Below are 13,008 nucleotides of genomic sequence, written 5' to 3' on the forward strand. Positions count from 1 at the left end.
ACATTTGACAGTAGGCTGCATGTGTATTTTTTTTATATATTTTTTTTTTTTTTAAATACAGAGGCCGCCTTTTTTAATGCTTTTAGCACCAGTGCACCATAAATTAAATCTCAGAATCTCAGGAAATTAAAATGAAACTATCGGCATGGTTAGACACATCTAGGGGTAAAATATAATAATATGCTTTTTTTGTAATTAGGGTGAACTAACCCTTTACAGCCTTAAAGGTCCAAGATAACGAACCCTTTATGGGTGGTAAGAGTCAAAACCTTAGTGCTGAGACATTAATGAAAAAGTTTTCTCTTGTACCTAAAATAATCGTCCATCCCTTCTCCATCTGTCTACAGGTATTCGGCCCCAAATCATGAACGGGCCAATGCATCCACGCCCCCTGGTGGCGCTGCTGGATGGGCGCGACTGCACTGTGGAGATGCCCATCCTGAAAGACTTGGCTACTGTCGCCTTCTGCGACGCTCAGTCCACACAGGAGATACACGAGAAGGTAGAAAACGCTCACAACCACACACACACACGCTTGCACCTCACTTCACTTTTGCTCACATCAGAGCAGCAAAAAGTTGCTAGAGATGGAGCCTGCCACTCACTCATGCCTGCCTCTTTATTTTCCTATCACAATGCTGATATGTGAAGTGTGTTATATTAGCTCCATACGCACTTGCCAGTTAAAATATAGTGGCTTCATTATGATTTAATGTCACTTTGTGGCACTGAGTGCAATGCCTATATCAGTGCCATTGTTCTAATAGAGAGTCTTGTATGGCGGGGATGCAGTGTAATTACATTGGCTTGTAGAGGCTCTTTATTGCTTTTTATGCAGCGCCGTGGCTGCAAAACAATATATGGCCATGGAGATGGGTATCACCGAAGTGCTATCTCTCCATCTGCAGACAGAGTGAGAGCCGCTACATCTTTCCTCTCGCTGTTTTTATGAAAATGGGACATATTAAAAACCAAGCATTTGCATAGAGATCAATTCAATCAAAGACCTTGGGCGGTGAAGAGAAGGGGGGAGCGGGGAGCTTTTTGTTTGTTTTAACACTGCCTTATCAGGAGAAACATGATTGTAATGTTCACCTCACCAGCATATTCAGCATTTCGCAGTAATAACTTGCAGTCTAGATACCCAGAGGGGTGGTGTAGATTGAAAATGTCCAATCTCTTCTTTCTGGGGCATGGATGCAGAGATGCAGCGCTGATAACTCAGTTTCAGTATGATGTTGTCATGCCAGACACCAGCTGCTACACTCTCCTCCATCCACACCAAAAAATATAGAAACTCATGGGAAAGGCTTGTCAAGGGTGGTATATAAAAGTGGTCCGAGGTTATGTCGGGTCTTCCACCCGGTAATCCCTTATTTCTCGGGTGATAGGGGCATGATGAAACACATGGGCGAATGCTGATCAAGATCAAGTTACAATACCACTTCAGTGAGACCGAATCCTGCACACAGCACCTGCGCTCCAACATCATCGACCAAGGTCGATGATCCCTAGTCTTTCTCACAGTCACATGTGGGTTGTAAAAGTTGGATGATAGCCCATATGGCATAGATTCAACATTGGTCTTTTACATTGTACACTGCTTGACTGTCCAATTGTGGTTTTAAGAGCAGAGTTGCAGCTAGTTTATGTAAGCAAATGATCTATTGATGTTTTCTTTGGTCTATAAAATGTAAAAAAAAAAGAAAGACTTTAAATTGCTCGTTTTATCCAAACAACCCAGTCAATTTCCAAGTGTATATAAAACAGAATAGCAGCAAATTCTCACATTTTAAAAAACAGGAATGAATAAATGGCATTTTTGCTTTAAACTATTATTTGATATTCAAAATTCTTGATAAACTTTCTGTTGTTGAGCTAACATGAGCTAACTGGTTAAAATAATTGTGGAAAATATATGCTTATTCGCTTTCTCACTGAGACTTGATGCTAGCTCGTATGGTAAATATGAAGCAACCGTAAGCAGCCGGTTAGCTTAAGTTAGCATGTCGACTGGAAACTGGCTATGACCTTAGTGACTGTTTCTGGCCCATAACCCTGTGTTAAAAGCACAACCTTTCATTTTACACTGCACGTGATTAAAAATAGTTATAATGTGTTAATTAGTGACTTTTATTGGTTTAAAATTAGATATTTTTTTATCTTTGGACAGGCTAGCTGTTTCCCCCATGTTTCCAGTCTGTATTCTAAGCTAGCTAAGTGGCTGCCAGTGTTTATTCTACTTGCATGAGAGTGGTCTCAATCTCATCTAACTCTCTACAGTAATAAAGCAAATAAGTGTATTTTACAACATGTCAAACAATTCTTATATTCCCTAAAGTATACAGCTGTTTTTATTATTTAAGCTTTACTTTGCTGTGTTAGCCTCATTCACACAAAGAATCTTTTTTTTCCTTTTACTCACTTCACCACTGCTGAAGTGGATATAAAAGTAGCAATCAATAAAAGATCATGGCTTTTTCTTTACAACATACTCCACATTATTGTGCGTAATGTTTTTTTATGTATTGTTTAAGGCTGTTATCATGGCTTTAAGAAGTGCTAAATGGTAAAAAAAAATGGAATAAAAACAAAAAGCTACATTTTGAAGAGCACATCTTCCCTGCCAGGTGGAGAAAGTCTGTTCTCAGCATTACAACCACGTCTCATTCCCCAACTACATTCATTCAGCTCACTAGTGGGGTGACCTCATAGCCATACAATCCCTCACCAGTAAGCCATGGAGTCAAACACACGCACACAAACTGTACAGTAGGCTACGCATATCACCAAGGTGAAACAACTTTTCAAGGCCAAACAGGGGAGGCCTGGCTGATGTGTAAGAAAAGCCCAGGCATCAAAAATGATAGACATTAAAAGCAAGAAGGCTTTGGTTACAATGGTGGGAGGGATGTAGATTAGGTCAGAGTTTCCATTAAAGTCAGCTACATTAGTAGATTTCAAAAAAAGTTGCATCGCTCACAATAAAACAGCACTAGACCTTCAGGCTCAGCCCAGAGGGAGAGAAAAAGAGTGTGTGAGTGTGTGTGTGTTTGCGTTTTTTTAATGTGTGCCTTTTAACCTTGAACTAGTATCTGGAAAGCCTGCCCAGGACGCTAATAAAAGCAGTATGGAAATTCAGAGCTAATCTGCTAATCACAGGAAAGCTAATGCAGTTTGGCTGGAGAGCTATTATTTAGGTGCTGACAGGGGCCGTGGCTGATACTGAAGGGGAATAGTTTAGATCCACATCAGACTGAATCATAGGCCAGGTCACCTTGTCCATGTCAAGTGGCAGAGGATTAGCGTTTCACAGTGATGCCCACCCCCCGAGGTGACTGAATTCAGACATTTTTTCTTTTCTATCCCTGAGGCGAATATTTGACTCAAGTACATCTTGTGATTTTCTACACTAAGAGGGTTTTTTCTTTTGATTGTTTTTTTTAGAAAGAAATCTAAAAAAAAACCCAGTAAGATTTGGATTAAATTTAGAGGAAAGTTATGTCCTGAAGTGAAGAACAAGTGATTTTGATCTGTACTGCTTCGGATTCAACAGTTCCACCATGTGGTTATTTATAAAGCACTGTATGTTGTAGCAAATCATTCCTGAACTTTGACATGTAGGAGTGCTTTCTTCTCGAGATTACTTGATTTGTCCGGGTCCATTTCTGCCTAAACAGATTGGATTAGTTGGATATGAATTCAATTTAAAACAGAATTGCGTGCTGTTTCTTGTTTCGGCTACATTTTATGGTGGCTGACATTATTGAGGCAGTGCTGAGATCACGCATTTGGCTTGGAGAAACACTTTCAGGTCCTCACTTTGCCAACTTGTAGCCGCAATACATCTAAAGCTTGCTCAAGTGACGTTGGATTTATTTAGTTTATTTTCATCATTTAGTGAGTTTTACAATCCATACAATCGATCACATTATTAACTCTTAGACCCTCATTCATTTACATACGGAAAAATGTGAAGATACCCTCTTCCAGGGCGGATAGACATGTAATCGCTGTAGCGAGTAAAGACCTAATAAAATGATAATGTTTCTTTTTTGTGAATAGGTGTGTCTTGATCCTGGTCTTGATCTCACTCAAGATACTTTTCACTGCCAGATGTAAAAGGTTAATTTTTAGTCTTTATTTCCTTGACCCCTACCACATGCTATCATACTTTAAGGTTTATCTTGCGATCAGCAGCTGCCTTGACCTCTCTGTCCAGTCAACTGCCCAGATCCTTTGTCCATAAACACCCTCGGGGTCTGGGTGCAATTGTGATGACCATGCAGCCCCTCTGACACAATATAATGACTTGTTCCACTTCAGCACGTCTGTAAAAGGAGGTCTGTGTCAATGCTCCTGGTGACCATGTGATGTCTGTAGTTCCCCCTCTCTGTGAAATCTTAAATGTTTTCTTAAGCGTCCGAAGTCATGGCAGACGTGGTTTTAACGGATCCTCTGGAAGGAATGTGATCTTGTGATTGTCATGAGTTCTTATGAACTCAAATGGACTAATAGCCATGTTGCATGAATGAATGCACAATAGCAACAACAAAAAAGCAGATTAATGAATGAAATGCTGTAATTGAGAAAAAAAGGACTTTAATTCAGTCAACATTTTATTAATGTGTGTGTCTGCAGGTGCTCAATGAGGCAGTGGGGGCCATGATGTACCACACCATAACCCTGACCAGAGAGGACCTGGAAAAGTTCAAAGCTCTACGCATCATCATCCGCATCGGCAGCGGCTACGACAACATCGACATCAAGGCTGCTGGAGAGCTGGGTAACAAGATAGTCGCTGCTAAAACATAACCAGTATCAAGTCATAAACAGTAATTCATAGTGTAGTAGAATGGTAGAAATGGTATTGCGTCTCCACTGTAGGTGCATTTTTCGGTTCTCTTTCCATGTATGCGTCCGTTTAATGATCTGAACATTTCAGGGATTTTTAGTTTTTCATGTCTGGGTGAGGTCTTAGTAGACTTGCATTGCTTTGAAGTTTACCTTATCTCATGCAGTATTGGTTTTTTCATGGTGAGTAGTGTGGATTGGTGTCTGCTCATTTGATCGTTTGTTTGTTCATTAAACACATGTGATACCTCGGGCGCCAGTAATCAGATTTAGGTGAATCTTGAGGGGAAATTCATCACGCCATTGCAATCCAGCACGTAGAAAATTATAGTGATTGGCCAAAGGGGGACACTGTATTTAGAGGGTCAAAAACAAGATCACACATTTGATAGTGATTTTGCCTAAAGGGGGGCTGCTTCATGTTTACTGTTTCCTCGTTTTTTTTTTTTTTACTGTATGGATTTTCAGAACAGTATCAAAGACTGAATTAAAGAGTCAGATGAAGGGTGGACATCCCACTGTGAGCCAAAATGTTCAAAGAGACAAAAAGGGAAAGACACAGAGAGAGAAAAGGGAGTTCAGTCTTCTCTCTGAACCACCACCCAGGCTTATATCAGCAGGCTGGTGGCTCAAACAGCCCTTACAGTTGACAAAGCTGCCATTTCCCTGCCAATGCGAGATACTGTGTCTAACTGCCACCCACTCACTGAAGGCGCTCTGCCTCGCAACGCAGGAGTCAAAAGCTATCGTGCCTAGAGAAGGCGGCGCTGATATGGCGGCTGTTCTCGGGGAGAAGAAAAGGGGGCATTGATTGAGCGGGCTCTGGCTATTTTTTGCTGTCCAGAGACGGCTGTGCTGCTACTCTGAGATACAGAGTGGGATGAGGACATTAGAGGAGAACGAGGGCAGGCAGAAGTGCTTAAGTGTCGATAATGGAAATCTTTGTGTTGTTGGAGGATAGGCAAGGTAATACCACAAGGTCAGGGGTTTGAATTCCCTGCTGGCAACAAAATTATTCTACTGGAGGAGATCTTGACAGAAAGTGTCTAAAACTTGCTTTATTGAGCAGCTAACTTTAGATAGAATAGGGCTCTGCCATAATTTATTCAATAAACCTTATCTTGACTTTCAGTGGGATCATATTATGATGATATGATCAATATAGTGTGATTGAACAAAATTATGTCGCCTAAATTAGAGATTCTAGGCAAACAGTAATTTAAAATAACCCCAATTAGTTATTCAAGTTTTTGTTTCATATGTGTTGCAACTTTTAGAGCTACTTTTGGATATGTAGTTTTGCATACATTTGCCAAGCGATGATACATATTTTATAGTTATGATTTTTGTCGAGATGAATTTACTGTTCTGCCTCGTGTGTGCATGTTGTTCTTTCTTTAGGCATCGCTGTGTGTAACATCCCCTCAGCAGCTGTGGAGGAGACAGCAGACTCCACCCTGTGCCACATCCTCAACCTTTACCGGCGAAACACCTGGCTCTACCAGGCTCTCCGGGAGGGCACGCGGGTCCAGAGCGTGGAGCAGATCCGCGAGGTGGCATCAGGCGCTGCCCGCATCCGTGGCGAAACCCTAGGCCTCATCGGCTTCGGTTAGTATAATTTATTTTTGTTATTTAGTCCTCTTTGTGTTTAGTTTCCTCCTCCAGCTTTTTAACTCCTACATTTTTACCTTTTCTCTTATATCTGTTGTTTCTCTCCCTTTCCTTGCCCTGGCTTTTGTTTTTTCATATCCTCTTACCGCGCAGTGTGCCTTCTGTTTTCCTGCCCTGATAAGGTTATTTTTCTCCCTCCGCCCGTCCCACAGATTATCTCAAGGTTGTCTGTTTCGCCTCCCTCCGGGCTGGCTTCCTTTTCTCTGCCACACTGTTCTCTCATCCCACCGCTCTAACGCTCACCATTATATCTCCATTATTCTCCCTTCTTCTGTTTTCGACTCTTCCTCTCTGCCACTGTGGTCCCCCGACACCTTGCCCTGCCATAATCAGGCCCCTCATGGCAGACTGGATTCTGCCTGTGTGTGTCTGTTACAGTGCGTTTCCCTTCCCTGCACCTGTTTTAATGCTGATTGTGTGTGTTTGTGAGTCAGTCTGCCCTGTCTCAACATCAGTGGGCTGACAGAAGCTCTGTCTTCTCACAAGCCTTTCCAGAGTGCCACCTTATCTCTGTGTCCACATACACTCCCCTCACACACACAAACACACAACCTCTGCCCCCCTACAGGCCTAGAAGCCTCATAACTTAATGTGCACAAACAGCAGTCCTGCACAGGATAAATCCGCTGCTCCCTCCTATCTCTCTCGCTCTCTCACCCAGTCCACCCACCTCCAGCCTCCTCTCAGTCTTTCTGGCTCAAGCTGTCTCCAAAACAATGTCCATTGTCAGCAGGAGGTTGGGGAGAGCAAAGGCCTCCTGGTGTTTGTTTGTAGGACTCTGCTGTACAGATACAGCCAGCTGCACAACTCTGCAGGCTGCACACACACAGAATGAAGAACACCTCTGGGTCTGTGGTGACAATAAACTCAGGAGCACTTTAAGTACCAGCCATGCCAACCTTTTAGGCCTTTACACTCTTAAAATTACAGTTTGGCTACTTACGAATTCATTCATTTGTAATTGTATTGATTTGACTTCACTCCGTGCATTAGTTTTACACCCACCAAAAATGGTACTATTGATGAGATTATCTCTTACCTTCAGAAATAACATTCAAGTTTAATTCCATTTTCTGCATATTTCTGTTTAAATGATCACAGAATGATATTTTAAATGATGATACTTTTATCTGGGGAAAGCTAGATATTGGGTTAAAGGGGGGATTCATGGGATATATTATGAGCAAAACAAAATTCAAATTCAACCTGATATTTATAAGGTGTAACAAATGTAGGTGACCTACTGTACTTTGTTTTTATTTTCATAGTTAGTCATGAATTTTACTAATAAAAAGAGTTAATCCATATGAAGAAAACGAAAAACCAGTTTCAGTCACAGATGCTGCAAAAAGCTCTCAGCACCAGCTAGTATGGTTCCACAAACATTAATGCAAATATGAACACCATAATCCTGTAAAGTCACATTGTGTTGTGTTTGGTAGTTAGTAGGTAGAGTGTAAAAGTTCATTCTTGACCATGAAAACATTACTTTGGGAAAAAGAATCTTCACTCAAGGTCCACTTCTTGTTTGTGTTTTATACATATTTTGTTGGGCCTTATATAATACATAGTAATATAACACACTGCTTTGAACATCAGTTTGATGATGCATTTCCCATACTGTGACATATATCAATAATATCTTTAATATCATTACTGATTTCAACCATATTGCCAAGCTAAAGTAGCTGCATAGTTCAGGTGAAATCCACAGCACAAGCAACCAACAATTGTTTACTGCCAACTGCACACAATAACACGGAATGGGCGTTTTTTTTTACAAAAGCACCATTCTTTCATTAATGTTGGCCTTGACCAGTCACTGCTACCTCTGCCGCATTGCCACCAGGTTGGTTGCGTTGATTTAAAAAAAAATCTTGTTTTGAAAATGTTTTGGCCTCACATTTTATTGTTGTCCTTCGACTGTGGATAAATGAGCAATACAAAGCAGAAGACTGCAGCTGAGAGTTGAGAGCGAGGAAACGAAATGCTCAGATCTACCTGAGAATATTCTCTCTTTTAGTCGCATTGATTGGTGTGTGAAGGGAGGGAGGGAGGCTTAGGAACACAGAAAGGAGACAAACTGTTAATGATTAACAGTAGTGTATACTAGTGTATCTCTCTATATTAAAGGAAGAATCCATGCAAAAACAGACATTTTCTAATAGGTTCTAGTGCAGCTGTAGCACAGCAGAATTGGGAATATTTTCAGATACAGAAAGAAATCAGCTGTAAACAGACTTTATTGTAAATCCCTAAATATCAAAGAGATACCGTTTCCCTGTAAAGCCAACAATTTTCCAACAGCGACACAGGCAGAAAATCGTTGTAGAATAAGCAGAGATGCCAATTTCGACATCCCCCCCAGCAGCCTCAGTAAATCAGATTGCACTGCAGCCACAAGACAACCTGGTCTGTTTCAAACTGACTGGAAAAACCCATTCCCCTGCTGCTGCTGCTGCTGCTGCTGCTTTGCTTGCCTGCCATGCCCTTTTCTTGTTATCATCCTTCAACCTGCACTTTAAATTAAATGCAGGGAAGCTGAACAATGCAACAGTTTCAATGGCTTTGTTGTTTGCCCTGTCGTTGTCCCCAAAAGATTAAACAAAAAGGAATTAAGAGGGAGTAAAGTAAATGGGGGTGAACAAAAGAAAGTTACAATTCAGGGCTAATTGAGAAAATTCAAGTTAATCAAGTGGTTGGAAGCGTATCTAAATCACTTTGGAGGGCGGTTTAAGTTTTTTTTTTTCTGTCATCGAAGCGCTGTATCAAAAACACGATAATAATGAAGAAAAAGAAATGGGTCCTTGAGTGAATGGCTTAAAGTATTACAAAGGCCTGTTTTTTTTCATAGAGTTTTTTTAAATTCTGCCCATCCTTTTTATTGCTTTGCAAAGATTTGAAAAAAGAGAGTTTGAAAAAAAAAGAGAAAGAAACCGCATGTCTTCCTCTCTTCATAATCTAGATCGACATTTGAGATCACTTATGCTTTTTAAACAAGAGGATGAGCAGATCCATTATTCAAGTGTCAAAACGTGGAATATTAAAGAAAGGCTGTTTGATTTTGGGACAGAAGTTAAATTAAAAGTTGATTGAGATCACCAATAAAAGATTCAAATTTTAGGATGTTACAAACTGTTATAATTATGGTGTCATGTTCATGAAACCATTGTTTATTTTTAACGCAAGAAATGATGTCAACTCGTCAACTGCATTCAGTAGGTACTCATTATGATGTGTTTACAAGCCTTATCTTACTGCCCCGTAATTTTTAGATTTTAAACTAAATCTGAAGATGATTTTGGTTTTTGAGTCCATTTTAAGTCCTCCTACTAGCGCAAATAACAGACAAGATGGGTTGCCTCAAAAACACTGACTGAAGGCAATGATCTTACTTGAACTTGCAATTAATATATTCATTTTCGGTTATTGGTTTTAAAGTTTTTTGGATGCTTTTTATTCCTGGATGAACTCACTTGTTTGTTTGAATTTCTGTTTTCCGCCACTGATGGTGTGTGGCTGTGCTGTGTGCTGTGTGTGTGTAACAAACTCATCAGTGCTCCAGTGACCTATATTGGCCAGTAGCCATAAAGTGGAAATGACTGCACAATGCATGAGTGTGTGCATGTTTGCACGTGTGTATACAGCTTGGTAACTGATGCTAATTGTCTGACATTATCTTTGTTGGGATCTTTAGCTAATGAGGAGGTACACACACACACAAACACACACTGGGACCCCCCTGACTCATCTAGGTCAGGTGGGGGTTTCAGATTATTTCCTTAGGATTGAGCTTGATTAGTAGCTCATGTTTAAACTAACAGTGGAGAAACAAAAAATAAAAAAAAAAAAAAAAAAAAAAAAAAAAAAACACCTGACAGAATGACTCTCGTCTCATTACTTTGTTAATCAAAACACTTCTAGAACTTTACACATTGGGGAATATGCTTATCTTGCAATTTGTGTTGCTACTTTCTTGGCTGGGAGCGGTAACTTCCTGTAAACTGTAAACTGTAAACGGCACTGGTTTACAGTCTTTATGCAGAGCTAAGCTAGCGTATTAAGCACGTATTAATAAGCATACAGATGTGAGAGTGGTATCTCAACACTCAGCAAGAAAGACATCCCAAAAGGTCAAACTGCTCCTTTTAATGCTGCGGCTGTTTGTATCATCACCCCTTCCATTCACAACCACACACCTTTTCATTCACTTCATTATATAACACATAATTCATTCAAAACATTTGGCGCAGTCACATATTTCTGTAGTGCTAAATATGACTCTTTTTTTTTTTTTTTGCTGATTCGGGACACTAATGCCACACGGAGAGAAAGAAAAGCAGCGAGAACGTCAATCAAGCTTATTGAGTCGACAGAGGAAGAGAAGCAGAGCGACAGACCCTTTTAGTCTCTGTGCTGTAGCAGTGCATCTTTTTCCCTGCATGCTCGCAGTGCGGGAGATGGATTTTTCTGAGAGCATTGTAAGGGGTGACCTATTTTAGCTCGTGTGTGTGTGTCTGCGTGGAAGGTGACCGTCGGTACAGCCTCTCTGCCAGTAGCGCTCGACACCCCCACTTCCTGGCAACACACACACACACACTCACAAATACCTTTTTTCCCCACCGCTTTTGCACGAAGAGCATATTTTCTGCCAATCAGTGCTTACTGCTGAGTTCAAGAAAGAGAATGTGTTTCTTTCTGTGTGTGTGTTTTTGTGTGTGTGTTTCTGTGTGTGTGTGTGTGAATTATTCAGTGTGCCAGGGAAGTACAGCGATGCTGACTTATTCAGCCAGCAGACAGAAAGTAGGTTAGACTCGCTAACAACTACGTCTCTCTTTTTACCTCTCTCTACCTCCATCCACCTCTCTAGTGCTCTTTCTGTCTCTCTTGGCATTTTAATTTATTTTTCTTGTCTCTTTCTAATCTTCTTTTTCATTGTCTCTCCATCTGTCTCTCTCCCTCTGCCCAGTAACTGCCCTGGCATCCTCGAGTCATTTTAGGCCAAGTCAAGTCATTGTGAAGAAATGTGTCTGAGAGCGCACATGACTCGGTCGCACCCTGAAGGGGGTCTGTGAAGTCGGCACTGGGCTTTTGGGGGGGGGGCAACGCCCTGTGTCTATGTGTTTGTGGCAGTGGAAGTCGAGCGTTCACAGGAAACTGGCCAACTCAGTCATGCTGTTTAACTCCCCTGACTGATAGGAAGTAGGAAACAGAAGGGGATCAAAAGGTAGAAATAGTGTGGACGGACCGGGTGCGACACGAAAAAGATTTCGTATTATTTCAATCGTTTGTGCTTGTAATTCTGCGGCCAAATGAGAGATAGAAGCACTCGAGCGAGGTGCTATGAATTGACATTTGTGTTACAGATAAAATCCAGCGTAATTCAATAAAACCAGAGTGGGCAGATGACCTGGGCTGACCGAGCTGCAGTATTTTCATGTCATGTCACGGTCAGAAAAGCAGAAACTGGTTGAACTTTTGACACAAGTGCAAGTGAGCATCTACAGATGTCCATCAGCTGTTTAAATTTGAGTAATCTGCTTCACACATTGTGCAGATGCGACCACAACAGGGCAGCGTAGGTGGTTTCGGTGCATTTTTAGTATTTAAATGTGTGAAAACCATAGAAACCCTTTTTTAAGGGTTTCTTATGTTTCAGTCACTTTCCTCTTCCTGTGAAGAGGAGTGTTTCCTGTTAACGTTTTGTACATAACCTACTACCTTATACAGATACAAATGATAATGGGATACAAAAACATTTAACTGCACTTGTATTCATGATCAGTTGTTGAGCAACAAGACTACTGGACTGAGAGCAGATGCATTATAAACATTGATTTTCAAATGTGAGGATTTGCTGCTTTTCTTTCTCTTGTTATAACAGCAACTGAAACACTGAAACTTCCAGACTATTGATCAGACCAAACAAGACTTTTGAAGACATAACCTTTGGCCCCGGGAAATGATGAAAGCAGTTGTTAGTTGCAGACATATTTGAAACGGTTCATTGTTATATTCATAATTTAAGCAGAAAGTCCCAGCTTCTCAAACATGAGGATGTGCTGTATTTGTGTCATATAGTCGTGATTAACAGATTTTCACTGTAATATTATTTAATTGATTGTTAAAAATAGTGAAAAAAGCTAAACAATTATTTGTTTAACCACTTGTTGTCATTTTGGAGAAATCCATTAACCACCAACTGTTGTGTAACATAATAATTGAATAGAAGAGTACACTTGAGGAGTGATAGAAACAAGGATGTTTATATTCTTTGCCCTCTTTCTCTGCACCCCCTCCTCCTCCTCCTCCATTCGGGACAGAAGCTAGCACGAAGGGACAGAGTGTGTAAAGGGAGCGTGTGAATGAACGACAGAAACAAGGAATAAAAGAACCCATTAGCTCAGTTACCGAGAGCCTCTTAAAAGCCTTGGCTCTCCGTCTTTCCTGAGCGTCCCTTTTCTCTCTCCCTCTTTCTTTCTT

General features: G+C 40.8%; 1 protein-coding gene across 1 annotated transcript in view; it reads left to right on the forward strand.

The window, feature by feature from the left end:
* The window catches only part of ctbp2l (C-terminal binding protein 2, like), a 46,401-nt gene that overhangs the window by 25,990 nt on the left and 7,403 nt on the right, over positions 1-13,008 (forward strand). The window contains exons 2-5 of the mRNA XM_035669359.1: positions 348-502; positions 4,642-4,786; positions 6,256-6,462; positions 10,978-11,006. Coding sequence (XP_035525252.1) covers positions 348-502; positions 4,642-4,786; positions 6,256-6,462; positions 10,978-11,006 — 536 coding nt within the window. The remainder of the gene's footprint in view (positions 1-347; positions 503-4,641; positions 4,787-6,255; positions 6,463-10,977; positions 11,007-13,008) is intronic.

The sequence above is a fragment of the Morone saxatilis genome, unplaced genomic scaffold (assembly GCF_004916995.1).
Source record: "Morone saxatilis isolate NCDOM2014 unplaced genomic scaffold, NCSU_SB_2.0 Contig1, whole genome shotgun sequence".
NCBI lineage: Eukaryota > Metazoa > Chordata > Actinopteri > Moronidae > Morone > Morone saxatilis.